Source organism: Branchiostoma floridae, chromosome 11 (assembly GCF_000003815.2).
Source record: "Branchiostoma floridae strain S238N-H82 chromosome 11, Bfl_VNyyK, whole genome shotgun sequence".
In the NCBI taxonomy this organism is placed as follows: Eukaryota; Metazoa; Chordata; class Leptocardii; order Amphioxiformes; family Branchiostomatidae; genus Branchiostoma; species Branchiostoma floridae.
This window is the reverse complement of record NC_049989.1, coordinates 23390664-23406270: the sequence shown is the minus strand read 5'-3', so window position 1 is coordinate 23406270 and position 15607 is coordinate 23390664. Positions and strand designations below refer to the sequence as shown.

Genomic DNA, 15607 nt, shown 5'->3' with positions numbered 1-15607 from the left:
TCGTCCCAGTGGCGTATCCAATCAATCAAAACACCTGCCTGATCCCCGTCTGTCATCTCAACACAAAAGAGCATACAATTAACTCTTCGCCCCAGGTAACGCGTTTACTTGGAAAGCCTACGCCATTTCAAAATTACCAGATAGCAGCTTTCTATCGCATCCTCCACAAGCCCTCTAACAGGGGGAAGTTCCACGCTCAGAACTATTTTCCTAAACAACATCGCTATGGAATAAGTTTCCACGGACTTGCTCCCCCATGGAGTACAATCTGAAACTGGTTAAGTCAAGGGTTAACAGACATCTTTCTTCACAATACAGTATTGTAACCCAAAACGCACGCACGCACGCACACACACACACACAAACACATACACACACACGCACATACACACACACACGCACACACATACACACATGCACACACACGCGCGCGCAAACACAGACACACGCAAGCGCACGCAAACACAGAGACACACTCGTACGCACGCACACACGCGCACACACACATACAAACGCACGCACGCACACACACACATACAAACGCACACACACACACTCACATACACGCGCATGCACACACACACAAACACATACAAACGCACGCACACACACACTCACATACACGCGCATGCACACACACACACACACACACAAACACAGACACACACAAACTCACGCACACATACACACACACACACGCACGCACACATACTAACACACACACATGCACACACACACGCGCAAACACAGACACAGACACACGCACGCATGCACACACACGCACACACACACGCAAACACACAGACACACGCGCACACACGCGCACACACACATACAAACGCACACACACACACACAAACACAGACACACACGAACTCACACACACATACACACACACACGCACACACACACACGTAGACACGCACACACATACACACACACTTGCACGCACACACACACACATACGCACGCACACACACACAGACACATGCACGCACACCACATACGCACGCACGCACACACAGACACACGCACACCACATACGCACGCACGCACGCACACACTCACTTCAGATGTCTAGACTAGTTGTCTCCATATCTATGACCAACGCTGCAATTAGTTGATGTAGGTCTATACCGCTGTCAGCTTCAAACTGTTCAATGTATGTCTTGCACGGTCGTCCACGCCTTCTGTTTCCATGATTATTGTTCCAAAATAAAAGTTTGTTTTCATTACTACCTCGTCTTCTTTTCTCCAACTAGTAACTGATTATGAAATTTCTATTAGTGAAAAGGGTTTTTTGAGGCGGCGCTACCGTAACCGACCATGTTCAGCGCCAAAGCCGCGAGTCCTTGCACGGGAGATCCTAATACCCCTGTCACATTTAGCGAAAATCGATCGGACGACGATTCTGCAGCAATCGCCCGAGCCTCGCTTATAGTATATTTATTGCACAACAATTGCACAAGGTACAAAGTATGGCTTATATGTGACAGGACGGTTTTCATGTGAAAAATATGCGCAACCCTCTGTAGATCTAAAATATGGCCGATTTTCCATCGATACGCCCGAAGATCGTGGATAATGTGACAGGGGTATTAGAAATTTTGAAATCTGGACCCTCTGAAATTCGCTAGTACAGCTAGGACTAGTAGTAGTAGGAGACAGAGAAGCGTGCTCGCTCGGTGATGCTCGCTACTGAATGACGGGCGATACCAATGAGCGAGCAGGCAGGGGGTTAATATCATATCCAATTACATAGGATGTCCTTGCATTTTGTTTGGCCATCCTTTCACAATTTCCTGTATTTTCAGGGACAAATTTTGCCGGTAGACTCGGTTTGATCAAATTTCCATCAGTGAAAATATACACAAGGGTTTCAGCTTGATTTTTGGGTGTTTCAGCTTATCTTACGGTGGCCCGAGCGACGTTAGGGCGACGTCCACACGACCTATTTTTGTTGGGGCGACCGCCCCCACTGTGCCGCCGCCAGTGAAAGAACCCCCAAAGTCTTTTTCAATCCGCTTCTTGATATGTTTGTTATCTCTGGCTATGGATTGTGGGATTCAGAGAACAAACTAATGATCACTGAGGCTAAAAGGGGCAAGAGAGGGACGCTGATACAAACAGGTCTTTCATGTTGGTCAAAGACTCAAAGCCAGGTCGAATATGGCATTCGCTCTGGTTGTCGATTTGCCACTTGTGACAAGAGGCCATCAGAAAATGTCTCCGAGCGAAAAACTCTTGTTGTCACAGCCGTTAAAACATATAAGTATATAGTTCTTCTTTCAGTTTTGTTACAGGCGGGGACTGGTTGTTTCCAGAAGAAGTAGTAGACATAGAAGTCATTGAATGTACACCGGGGGCTGCCGCTGGAGGCCAATACTGTTGGCTGTCAGTGGGGAATTGCCATAAATTCACGAAGGCGCCTGTGGAGTATCCTTAAAATCTCGCCCAGATGTCCCCATCCACCCTGCGCAGCCAATAGAAGTACTTTCGTCCGAAAAAGTGAAGCTTTGACTTTTTGAAAGATGTGGAAAGATAAGAACATGTGTTTATGCTCCAAACGCAATCTCCTGCGCTGCCTAGCTCTGTAAATTTATCTAGATATGGTTGTGAAACCTGGGCACTTACATCTGATCTTTCAGTTTAATAAAATATTAGCTACAGGAAAACTCTGGGCATCATATATCAAGATCGCGTTAACAATGAGGAAATCCGCAACACAGTAGTTGAATCTACCGGACCACACGACAAACTCTTTACAACTGTAATGAAGCGCAAGCTGAGATGGTTTGGTCATGTGGCAATATCTCCAGGACCTGCAAAAGCTGTACTTAAAAGTGACAGAGGACGTCTGAAAAGGGGAAGACATTTTTGGTTGGGAAGACAACAGAATAGAATGTACCAGACTAGGCCTACCTGAAGCTATGATATAGTAGTAAGGTGGATGAGGATGGTGGATCGACTATTCATGGACAAGTGCAATGTTTAGCCAGGTCCATCGCTTCATGTTTTGTGCTCACTAATTTATTTCAGTACCATCACCACCACCGGCCACAGTATTGCGTGCACTTAGAAGCAGTAGTGACAGTGGTTGTGTTGGTTTCTGGCCGAATGGCATAATCAAAAAAGCTGTTGAGTACACTTCGAGTCCCTTACGACTTTTCGTGGTAGTGCAACAGAACCAAATTTTTTTCTTTCTATTTCCTGATCAAAGTATGTTATGGTCACGATGATTTTGCTTGTGAAAAGTGTAATTTTTACACCTTGTTTTGCTACAGGTGAGCGAAATGGATCGCCGTCGGGTCGGTCTGACCCTCGTGCTGTTGTTACTGGCGGACTCGGCAAATGGCCAAGGTAGGGACGTGGTGTCAGTTCATAGTCATTCACTGTAAGTTGTCACAAACAGTGATCTAGGCCCTTAGGCGTATCCCCACTATGGCCAGTTAACAGTAATCTGCAGTATCAAAGCTGGCAGAGGAGTAAAGCCGGCCAAAGGGAGTCAAACGGGCACCGGGTCGCGTACCCACTCCTTGACCAGCTCACTCCTCTGTCAGCTTTTGATACTATCTTGTGCTACAGCAGGATCTGCTTGGAGATTAACATTGAAGACCATTCATGCCATTTATCGCCTTCTCTGACACTCAAGCATGTGGAGGTATGCTGACGGCTCCTGGTACTGCGACATCACCAAACTACCCAAATGACTACAACACCGATGAGACTTGTGAGTGGACGATCAACGTGCCAGAAGGAAGCCTAGTTCTTCTCACGTTTGACAGCTTTGAGACTGACGATGACTATGATTTCCTATACATTTACAATGGAGGCAGTGACACTGCTCCACTACTGCAGAGGTAATAATGGCCTGAATGGCCCAAAAGTTTTCTTTCATTACTTAATTTTGGATGATGCAGAGAGTGAGCTCTCGTGTAAATTGCTAGCTACAGAATTCAAATCTTCAATATTTTCTGGTAATATTTAACAAAGACAATAATAACTTATTTTGATATCCAGCTTTTCAGGTGACACCATACCAGGCCCCATCACCGGTACAACTAATCAGATGTTCCTGAGGTTTACATCTGACGGCTCTGGAACGTATCCGGGGTTCCAGTTCTCCTACACAGCCACAGGTATTAAAGATGTATCAATACAAGGATTGGGCTTGATTTGTAACCTCCACCAATAGTTAAGTTAACGTGTTTTTGTAGCCATGATCGGTCTGCACCCCCTGCGTGACGCGAACAGATGTGGCGTCGATGGTGGTCTTGTTTACGGAATCCGCATTGTTCTCCATCTTGTCGACGGGATCTTCCCCATTGTTCTTCATCTTGTCGACGGCTTGTTTCGCAGGCTGGTCTCCTGCTAACTCTTAGTTCCAGAGCTTTGACCTCTTCTTGTAGTTTCTTTAACTCCAGTGCCCGGTGTAACTCCTCCCGCCGCCTGAGTAGAGCCGCCATCTGCGGGTCAGGCGGGGAAGGTGTCGTCTTCTTAGGTAACCGCGCGTCTTTTTCCTGATCGTCCTGATCGCTGACCTCCGATTCCGAAACGTTGCCCAGGCCCTCGCAGTGCCGAGTGGCTGTTCCTTTGGGGTGTAGGTTTGACGGTTCACCACAACCTGGGCACTTTTTCGTCCTGGGTTTTCTCGGTGGCATCTTGCAATCTTGAACAACGAGAGCTAGAAGAAACTTGACTTCTCTCTAGAAAAGCTGGGGGCAACTGCTCTCCTATTGGTGGGGGTCGGAGGTCAGCTAATTAAATGCTTTGACCCCTGTGGCCCAAACCACCCCATTTATTTGAGACTTTGTTGAGAAAATCCATTAGTGGTGTGCCCAAAACGGACACGCTCGGCGCCGTGTATAATGACGAAGACTTGACCATTGATCATTACGAAGCGAGATCGTGGACAGTACTATTCGTGGGTGTTGGGCACATTTAGAATGGAAATGTCCCGTTTCAAGTGATGCCGCAAACATGTAACATTGACCAGACGACGTTAAACTTTGAGAATCATGTACATGTAACCACCAAGAAATAACGAGGGTGAGGCATGCGATGCAAAGAAGGCATCCGATTAAAACTCAAATGACTTTTGATAACTAACACCATGTGGCAATCCCGGTTATACTGATGAAAGATATAGAATGCGGATTTTGACCGATCCGGTCTTTATGCTATATTGAAGTCTGTTGATGCCATTTATCCCCTTCTCAGACACTCAAGTATGTGGAGGTATCCTGTCGGCTCCCCCTGGAGGTACTGTGACGTCACCGAACTACCCCAGTAACTACCCCAACTCTGCGATTTGTCTCTGGACGATCACCGTGCCAGAAGGAAGCCTAGTTCTTCTCACGTTTCACAGCTTTGAGACTGACGAAGACTATGATTTCCTATACATATACGATGGAGGCAGTGACAGTGCTCTACTACTGAATAGGTAATATTGGCCTGAATGGCCCAAAAGTTTTCTTTCATTACATAATTTAGGATGATGCAGAGAGTGAGCTCTCGTGTAAATTGCTAGCTACAGAATTCAAATCTTCAATATTTTCTGGTAATATTTAACAAAGACAATAATGATTTATTTTGATATCCAGCTTTACAGGTGCCACCATACCAGACCCCCTCACCAGTATAACTAATCAGATGCTCCTGCTTTTTACATCTGACGGTGATGATACGTATCCGGGGTTCCAGGCCTCCTACACAGCCGCAGGTAAGATCTGGATTACAAGGAAGGTCCTTGACAGATCACCCAGAACATTCTAAACTCAGCACAAAAATTTTCACATATCAACTTCGGTTGATCATATTTCTGATGTTTCTGCATCGATTTTAACGTATTATATATCAAGTGAAAGCTTGTGTGGTTCCCTTTCCTATGGTATCAAACACATTATGATTGTAAACTGTTCAAATTGTTTGCTTTAGTAACAGTGCCTTTCATTGATAAGTCCTGTTTATTCAACTTGTCACAAGTCCAATACAAACGGATGAAGATGAGCTGAATGGAGTGTTTAACTTTTAATTAGTAGGGAAATTTCGGCACGTTATTTTTGTGACCCCCTGTATGCAAGCAGGCCTGGTGCTCGTTCCATGAATTCACAAATAATAGAATAATCTACTCAGATGCACCAAAAAGAAAGTTGGATGTTCTGTATACCATAGGTTATGTGTAAAAAGGATTGATTGAATCATTGTCACCGGCCTGCGGCCATAACAACCGGACGATACAGGGTTGAGCAGAAGTAGGGAAATTTGGGCACTTTTTTTTGGTGTCCCACTCATGTACGCAGGCCTCGTGCCCGTGTCATAAGTTTACAATCATAATGTGTTTGATACCATAAGAAAGGGAAACACACAAGCTTTCAGTTGATATATCAAACAAAGAATTATTATTAGTATTTTTTTGCGAGCACGGATGTCATCCATATAATCAAATCAACATGGTCTAAGTGTGGACGACTTCAACCGGGTTCAAAATACATTTTTCTGCTTCCTTGTACTGATGGAAAATGGAAACAGGGAAAAACATTACTTGGAGCAAAAAAAACGGGGTTCCAGGCCTCCTACACAGCCACAGGTTTTAAAGATGTATCAATACAAGGATTGGGCTTGATTTGTAACCTCCACCAATAGTTAAGTTAACGTGTTTTTGTAGCATTTATTTGAGACTTTGTTGAGAAAATCCATTAGTGGTGTGTCCGAAACGGACACTCTCGGCGCCGTGTATAATGACGAAGACTTGTACATTGATCATTAGGAAGCAAGATCGTGTACTGTTCGTGGGTGTTAGGCACATTTAAATGAAAATTTCACGGGGTCTTTCCCGTTTCAAGTGACGCCGCAAACGTGTAACATTGACCAGACGACGTTAAAAACTTTGAGAATCATGTAACCACCAAGATATAATGAGGGCGAGGCATGCGATGCAAAGAAAGTTGAATCCGATTAAAACTCAAATGACTTTTGATAACTAACACCCTGTGGCAATCCCGGTTATAGTGATGAAAGATATAGAACACGGATTTTGACCGATCCGGTCTTTATGCTACATGTATATTAAAGTCTGTTGATGCCATTTATCCTCTTCTCAGATACTCCGGTATGTGGAGGTATCCTGTCGGCTCCCCATGGAGGTACTGTGGCCACACCGAACTACTCCGGTAACTACCCCAACTATGCGACTTGTCACTGGACGATCACCGTGCCAGAAGGAAGCATCGTTCTTCTCACGTTTGACAGCTTCGAGACTGACTCTGACAGTGATTTCCTATACATATACGATGGAGGCAGATACAGTCGTCTACGACCGTGGAGGTAATGGCCCCAACAGTTTTCTATAACAGTAGGGAAATTTGGATGATACAGAGAGTGAGTTCTGTGTAAACACGTCTTCGGAGACCTCATATCTCCATGAAATAGTCTGATTAAGTAAATGATTTCCACATTTACATAATCTATGCTTGGTTATGTAGACATTTAGATAACTTACACCGGTCACAATGTTGCTGTGCAATTATTTACCATTTAGAAGAATTATAGCACTTTATATATCAATTATGCAAATTAGGGACATATTTGCATAATTGATATCTGTCAATGTCCCACCAGCCACAAACTACATTTGTATATGACAGGTATTTGAGTCTTACAATCATATGGAAAAAACTACAAATACAGATTGCCCTCATTGATTATGCAAATTAAGTATCAGTTTGCATAATTTGCACTTGATTATGTGCATCTCTATCTAAGCTACCTACATACCAAATATCATCTAAATTTGTCGTTCCCTTGTCCAGTTATCCTCCTTAGAAGATTTTGAGAAAAACGTGCCTTTTTTCCAGAGCAACCTGCTAGGGGACCCAAACATACACGACATATTTCTTACATCATCAGCTATCTGCCACCAAAAAGTCAAGACCATAGCACATCCAGGTCAAAAGATACAAAAAACAGAATTTCTGCTGCAGTACCAAGATCACATACCAGGTGGCCCAGAATTAACCTGGACCTTCGTCTTTCCAACACCTACCCACATACAAAATATCATGGCAATCCATCCAGAGGTTCTTGAGTTATGTTGACCTCAAATATCCGGAAACACAAACACACAGACACACACTCTGACACACGCACACAGACAGACACACCCAAAACTACATCTCCGTTTTTCATGGAGATAATTACTGGCTTCAGAATAAATATCTTTCATTGTCTTGGTAACATAAAACATAGGCAATAATAATCATTTTGATTTCCAGCTTCTCTGGTGAAAAGAAATTCATACCAGACCCCATCATCAGCACATCTAATCAGATGCTCCTGCTTTTTACATCTGACTATTATGATACGTATCCGGGGTTCCAGGCCTCCTACACAGCCGCAGGTAAGATCTGGATTACACAAACCCTAGAGCAAACCCTAGCCAAAAAAAGCCAGTGGGAATGGCCCCTGCAACAATATGTAAATGTGTTATAGTATGATAGTATTGCATATGTCTAGATGACTGAGTAAAGGTACGACTAGTGTGTAAAATGGTAAGGTAAAAAATGCTAGTTCAAATATTCTATAATGATCGACTTTAGTTCTGTATATTTAGTCGTATGTTCTATAGTGATTAGGTGATTATCTTTGAATGTTCTGTACTTTAGATTTATGACTTGTGAATAAAAGGTGAAAAAAAAAAGAAAAAAAAGAAAGAAGGGCCTAGGGCCCATTCTGGAATTACACCTTACATTCGGGACCTACATGGCTTGCACTTAGCGAAAAAAACAGGCGTGCTAGTGGCTTTATACCGTTTTTTAACAAACAAAGAAAGAAACAAGCAAGCTTTCAACTCATTTGATAAAGAGACGATTCTGTTATAAAACCAGTGATATTACTTTCTGAACAACCCCAGTAAGATAAGAAAATAAACACTGATGAATGGAAAAAAAAAAAAAAAGATCAACTTCGGTTGATCATATTTCTGATGTTTCTGCATCGATTTTAACGTATTATATATCAAGTGAAAGCTTGTGTGGTTCCCTTTCCTATGGTATCAAACACATTATGATTGTAAACTGTTCAAATTGTTTGCTTTAGTAACAGTGCCTTTCATTGATAAGTCCTGTTTATTCAACTTGTCACAAGTCCAATACAAACGGATGAAGATGAGCTGAATGGAGTGTTTAACTTTTAATTAGTAGGGAAATTTCGGCACGTTATTTTTGTGACTCCCTGTATGCAAGCAGGCCTGGTGCTCGTTCCATGAATTCACAAATAATAGAATAATCTACTCAGATGCACCAAAAAGAAAGTTGGATGTTCTGTATACCATAGGTTATGTGTAAAAAGGATTGATTGAATCATTGTCACCGGCCTGCGGCCATAACAACCGGACGATACAGGGTTGAGCAGAAGCAGGTAAATTTGGGCACTTTTTTTTGGTGTCCCACTCATGTACGCAGGCCTTGTGCCCGTGTCATAAGTTTACAATCATAATGTGTTTGATACCATAAGAAAGGGAAACACACAAGCTTTCAATTGATAATTTATCAAACAAAGAATTATTATTAGTATTTTTTTGCGAGCACGGATGTCATCCATATAATCAAATCAACATGGTCTAAGTGTGGACGACTTCAACCGGGTTCAAAATACACTTTTCTGCTTCCTTGTGCTGATGGAAAATGGAAACAGGTTAAAACAGTACTTGGAGCAAAAAAAACAAAAACAATTCTGGTGTGCACAACACAAAAGTAACAAAAAGATCACAATGATTATTATTTGAATACTGCCCAGCCAATGATTTTATCCTTAATCATACTAAACATGCCTTTGGCACTTTTGGCAATTTATAGTGCCTACATAATACGACAGGTCATTTTGTGACAGTTTGCAACGTCCTTTTAATCTATATTTTGTCCGTACAGCTTTTCCTAAATGTGCAAATGTAACCAACAAAAGGGTACGGATGTGTTCTGTAATCATTGTGTGACACCAACAGGCATGGTTGCAAACTACGCTTTTATTACCGATAATAAACATTGCAAAACCCATATCTTATTACTGTAAAATTAATGCAGAAACTTTCCCGGTGGTTTAATGTTCCCGGTTTTTGTGGAGGCCGGTTCACCACAAACTTAAAACCACCGCGAACATTTTCCATGGCAGTAAAGACTTAAAACCACCACGAAAAGTCCTTTTTCCCGCTAACGCGAAATTAAATCACTACGAACTTAAATGCATTTACAGTATGTTCTTAGTCTAATCAATCTTTTGTCCGTGCAGTTGATAGATGTGCTGATGGATCCCACAACTGCGCCCCTCAAGAAACCTGTTACAACACTGCCGACAGTTTCACTTGCGCCGGTAAAACAATATTATTCTTTTAATTTTTTAATATTGCAGATCGATTTTTTTCTTCTTCACATTTTCCAATATCCAGTGCACCCTGACACTTCGTTATTTGACAGTTTTCAATACCCAGTGCAACATGTCAGTTTCCAGTCTTGAGTATAGAATAACAGACCATATTGAGCACATGTATGTCACAGTCAAACTGCTTGTATTCGTTTATTACTCACGTCAGGTCCTGGCGTACCAGCCTGCAATCTGTGATTTTAGGCTCCGGTAGCGCTGGCCAGCGTTATGCCAATAACCCCAGGCTGTTGTTAGAGGGAAACTATCATCCAAACACGTCACTCTGTCTATGGTCCAAAAACAATGTGGCCACTTCTAAGAAATGGATTTATCTTTGTGACAAAATTTCAAGCCCTTTTATAAGAAATGGGTCAATTTACCCGTATACAAATGGTATGACTGTTTGACCCGCCTTCACAAATCAAATTTACATGTATTAGTACTATTAGCAAGTACTTATTGAATGTACGAATGAAGACCATTGTTGCATATTCTTGCCACACTGGGCTAGGTAAGAGTCATAACAAAACATAAAAGATAGAAAATAAACTAACATCAAATGAATTCAACTGATCAAATTTTTGCTAATAGTAGAAATAACGTTATGCTTTTTTGATGGAAAGTTTGTCTAGTTGCATTTAATTTAGGAATAACATTTTTCTACAAGTGTTACAGTATAAAAGAAAGAAATATGGTTCCCACATTGTGCGACGCACCAGGCAAGCCTGTACAGTTATTTCTACCATTGCTATGGCGTCTGCATTCTATTGCAAAAATTCATCCTCCATTCTATTCAAATTACAATATTCACATAATGGTTGTTCCTGACGGTTACGGGTATGTCTTCCAGTTTTGATGATATAGTTTGTTTTCTGAGCTGCTGTGATGTAGCTATTAAAAGTGAACATTCTCCATTACAGCTGGCATTTTCAGGACATCCGAAAACAAGTTGAACACAATTTTCCTTTTCTCACAGTTTGTCAGGATCCGCTGGGGATGCAGTCTGGTGCCATACCCGATGGCAGCATCACTGCGTCTTCCACTTACGACAGTGATACGGTGCCCTATTTGGCACGGTTGTACGGAAGGGGCGGCTGGGAATCCGAGGATAGCAATCTCGGAGACTGGTTACAGGTAGGTACACATTTTGATAGTAAGACTGAAAATATTTTAATCTAGTAACTGTTTTTATTAATTTCTTATTTGGAAAATAATCAATTCCTGTTTGGCAGCATCGCTGAATCTTCGTGGTTTCACATGTTCAACTAGAGTTCGGTGACCTCATACCTCCATGAAAATTTAGAGCTTTTGTAAGTTTCATGCAAATGACTATCATTTACATAATTTATGTATGGCGATGTTCATTATTGACTAACGTACACATGTCACAATTATGAAATTCCCAATATTAGTCATTATGTGGAGTTGCTATTTCTGTATATATTATGCAAATCAGTTGCAGGTAGTTATAATGTTTGATGGATCGAAAAATCTTGTTCTGCTTGTTTGTAGATGCAACTCAATCCAACTAAATGCAACTGAAGGTGATGTTCACATGCTTCTTGCAAAAAACACCTGCAACTCCCAGACTGTTTTTTGGCGCATCTGAACTTGAAGTTGTGCACATGGCCAAGGTCCTGGGTGTAATATTACAAGCAAACTTGAAGTGGACTGCACATGTAGTTTGATTGTGGGCAAAGCTAACTGCCGTGTATACATGATTAGGTGTTTGAAGAAACACGGTCTGAGCTCTAGCGACTTAGTACTTGTGTATACATAGGGTTTGTCCGCCCCACCCTGGACAACAGGACAGATTTTCCATTTTGATGCTTTCATGTTGGCCATCTCTGGAGGCGAACAGTCTTAAATTTCTTTCAAAATCAGCTGGTGTTATTCTACTTACTGTGACCTTAATTCAACATCAGGGAAAGCAGATCCATCCGTCGCAACCCTCAAGTTGGTGCCATATTCGTTATCGATGAAAAGCTAATACATCACGTGATATATATATCTCAAAATAGAAATACAGGAGTCGCAGGAAACTGTAGTAGCAACTTTGTTTTTTATCTAAGCCGATTTTGTCGTCCCAGTATCTCAATGGTACCCACTGCAGAATGATGAATTCGTTTGGAATTGATGTCTCACTGTACTGCTTTGCCTAATTTCATCTACTTTGTATAAAGTGACTCAAATTGCATCAGCCATGCAGACCAATATGCATCTTCTAACATCTAAACAATTGTGTTTTTCAGGTTGATTTAGGAGAGATAAAGAAAGTCACCGGCACCATTACTCAGGGAGTCTCCTCTGGTGAATATTGGGTGAAGTCATACAAACTCCAGCACAGCACGGATGGGGCCAGCTGGACGACATACGCCAACAGTGAAGGCACAGAGAAGGTAACAGACTATATCAAAAATAGGACAATGATCATTACATTTTTGATGCAGTCTTAAATGCAGATAATAATATCTGTTGGTGTGCTGCACATATAGGTCAGATCTGTAAATAGTTAAATCAGGTTCAAATGACACTGAATAAGGAGACCCTTTCTTTTTACAAATTTACACACTCAGATAAAATTGTTTCCACCGAAGTTTTGGTGACCATCTGTTATATTCCTCTGCCACTGTCTGAAGTAAGGATGACGTTACACCTAACTTCGGATGCATTCGGTGGCGTGCGGAAATGCCAGAATTTACATGCAGTTTTATCTTCCCAAATTTTGCCATGTCACCAGTACCCTAGGCTTATAGATCTACTGGCAAGGCAAAAATATCCTACAGAAGACAAATGGGAGTTTCCCGTAGAAGGTACTTTTGCCCCGTTCAGGCTTCGAAATGGGGCAAAACTTAACCTTCCACAGTGACTGCAAACTCTCTTTCCCAGCATAAGAGAAGCTTAGCCAGCGTTGAACATCGCAAACCAGCCAAATAAAATCAGTCCCGTTTGGAGCCTGCAACAGAGGCTAGAACAAAGTCATATCTACTCTCCGGCCGAAGAAGAAAGAAACGGTACAAAATACAAATTAAAGGTCGATAAAAATGCCTAAACAAACTTCTGAATCAGAAAACAGTCGGTTCCTCACCTCTCCTTGGAGATAAGTCATATCTGAGGCAAAAATTGTTGTATGTCGCATATCACCAAATCGGGTCTGGGGGCGTGCATCCCAGGGAAAATTGTCAAATCTAGACTCTTGCTCTGAGATCCCTGTGCCGCCGCCACTGCCCTTCAACATACCACATATACACTGCATCTATCCCGTGCCAACAATCTTCTCACGAAGCTGTCCTCTACTGAGTAGGTCTGTCACACACATATATTATTGTTATGTTAACTATGATGTTAAGCTTTATCCTATACCTCTATTTTGTACTTTATGTAATAGTTGTTGCTTTGTACCATGTACAATTGTCGTGCAATAAAGTTCTTCTCTATTCTATTCATATGGGCGGTAGGTTTGGCTTGATCACTACTGTTTCACTTTCATGGGATGTTAACCATACGGAGGCTGTGGTGTTATTAATGGTAAAAAGAGTGGAAATTCCCTAATCTGAATATTCCCTTTTACTTTCAGGTTTTCATAGGCAACACGGACTATTACACACCTGTAACAAACTTACTGGACAACGCCGTTGAAGCCCGTTATGTTCGCTTTCTGCCTCAGACCTGGGAATCTTACATGTCCATGCGGGCAGAAATCTTAGGATGCAACCGTAAGTTTCATTTGTTACATCAGTTGTAGTCTAGTTTAACAGCTGCAATGTTTAAATCATTGTTGATAATTTGAAACAATTATACCAGACGTTTTGAGTTATGGGCTGATTAAAAAAATGACTCTTGAGTATATGGATGCCATCCTCAGGGAACTCCAAAATTGATGCAAACATGGAAACGAAAAGTTGTCTATTGTATGAAATCTACATTTGGGACAACGATGCTCCTAGACAAACAGGGACTTTCACCCTACTTAAAAAAACGTACCACCAAGGAATTATGTCAATTTCTTTTCACATTAACTATGCAAAGTCGGTCCTTATTTCCAAGATTGCTGTCTGTTCAGCTGCCATTAATCAAACCAGTTACATGACTTGTATTAATGTCTTATAATGGAAAACACCTGAAAAGTAGAATTTAGTCAATTTAATATACATTTGTCAAAGTCCCAATTTGAAAAATTTAAATCACACTTTGCCTCATCCTAAGCTACATTCATGCCGAATACCTTGGAGATCCATTGTTCGTCTGTTATACCCCTTGAAAATGTTTTACAAAAACGCAAAGCCAAGCCAAGCATCCCACTTCACGCCTTTTTATTCATACCTCTGCGTGTGTTTGTTTATAATTGTTCAAGGGTGGTGTTGATATAACGCTAGTTCACCTTTATCCGTGGGGTAACCTATATCCGTTCTTTTTCAAAACAGCGCATTAAACAATATCCAGTTGACGGACGATGGTTTCAAATTGTAATATTATCACAATATAGTAGTTTAAACTCACATTTCGTCGGCATGATAGCCATAAATACCCTGCTCTTGTAAAGAACGAATATAGGTTACACCGCGGATAAAGGTGAACTAGCGTTAACTTGATTGTGTTGCTGCTATGTGAAACGTCTCCAAGTTATCATGGTCTAATCTAAATTATTGATATTTAGTCCGTGTAGATGAATGTGCAGGTGGAACTAACAACTGCAGCCCCCAAGCCACCTGCTCGGACACCCCCGAAAGCTTCACATGCACTTGTAATCCTGGGTACATTGGCAACGGTGTCACCTGTACGGGTAAGGGCATATTCTATTTGTTGTTGTCTGTTTGTTGTCAGGCACTATGGCACATAAGGACAGACAATTGACAGTACATTGAAAAAAAAAAAACAATAATCTACCACTTAATGGTGGGACCGTGTAGCGCAGTAGCAGTTTCTTCGGCCCGTGACCCAGAGGTTGCGGGTTCGAATCCGCCTGCTGTGTTACCGATCTCAGTGTGCCCTTGGGAAAGGCACTTTACACGAATTTCCTCACTTCACTCAGGTTAAAATGAGTACCTAGCTTCGGCTCGGGCCGTCCTACGGATAGGACATTAAATGGAAGTCCTGTGTTAGAGGAGAGCAACACCCCAAGCACGTTAAAGAACCCGCCACATGTGCGAACATCCACCCGAGCGGATCAAACCATTCCGGCCAAAATAGG

The 15607-nt window shown here is 41.9% G+C and overlaps 1 protein-coding gene across 9 annotated transcripts in view; it reads left to right on the top strand.

Annotated features, from left to right (window-relative positions):
* The window catches only part of LOC118425260 (CUB domain-containing protein 2-like), a 104934-nt gene extending 89625 nt beyond the window's left edge, over nucleotides 1-15309 (top strand). For 4 of the 9 annotated variants that reach the window (XM_035834042.1, XM_035834044.1, XM_035834043.1 and 1 more), the window contains exons 2-13: nucleotides 3285-3360; nucleotides 3653-3860; nucleotides 4021-4139; nucleotides 5221-5443; nucleotides 5604-5722; nucleotides 7104-7326; nucleotides 8274-8398; nucleotides 10285-10365; nucleotides 11393-11550; nucleotides 12669-12815; nucleotides 13994-14132; nucleotides 15074-15302. In XM_035834042.1, the coding sequence (XP_035689935.1) occupies nucleotides 3294-3360; nucleotides 3653-3860; nucleotides 4021-4139; nucleotides 5221-5443; nucleotides 5604-5722; nucleotides 7104-7326; nucleotides 8274-8398; nucleotides 10285-10365; nucleotides 11393-11550; nucleotides 12669-12815; nucleotides 13994-14132; nucleotides 15074-15270 (1806 nt within the window). In that variant the 5' untranslated portion in view covers nucleotides 3285-3293 and the 3' untranslated portion in view covers nucleotides 15271-15302. Of the gene's footprint in view, nucleotides 1-3284; nucleotides 3361-3652; nucleotides 3861-4020; nucleotides 4140-5220; nucleotides 5444-5603; nucleotides 5723-7103; nucleotides 7327-8273; nucleotides 8399-10284; nucleotides 10366-11392; nucleotides 11551-12668; nucleotides 12816-13993; nucleotides 14133-15073 lie in introns of all 9 variants that reach the window. The other 5 variants (XM_035834038.1, XM_035834040.1, XM_035834039.1 and 2 more) reach the window with 5 other exon arrangements.
* Nucleotides 15310-15607: the final 298 nt, after the last annotated feature.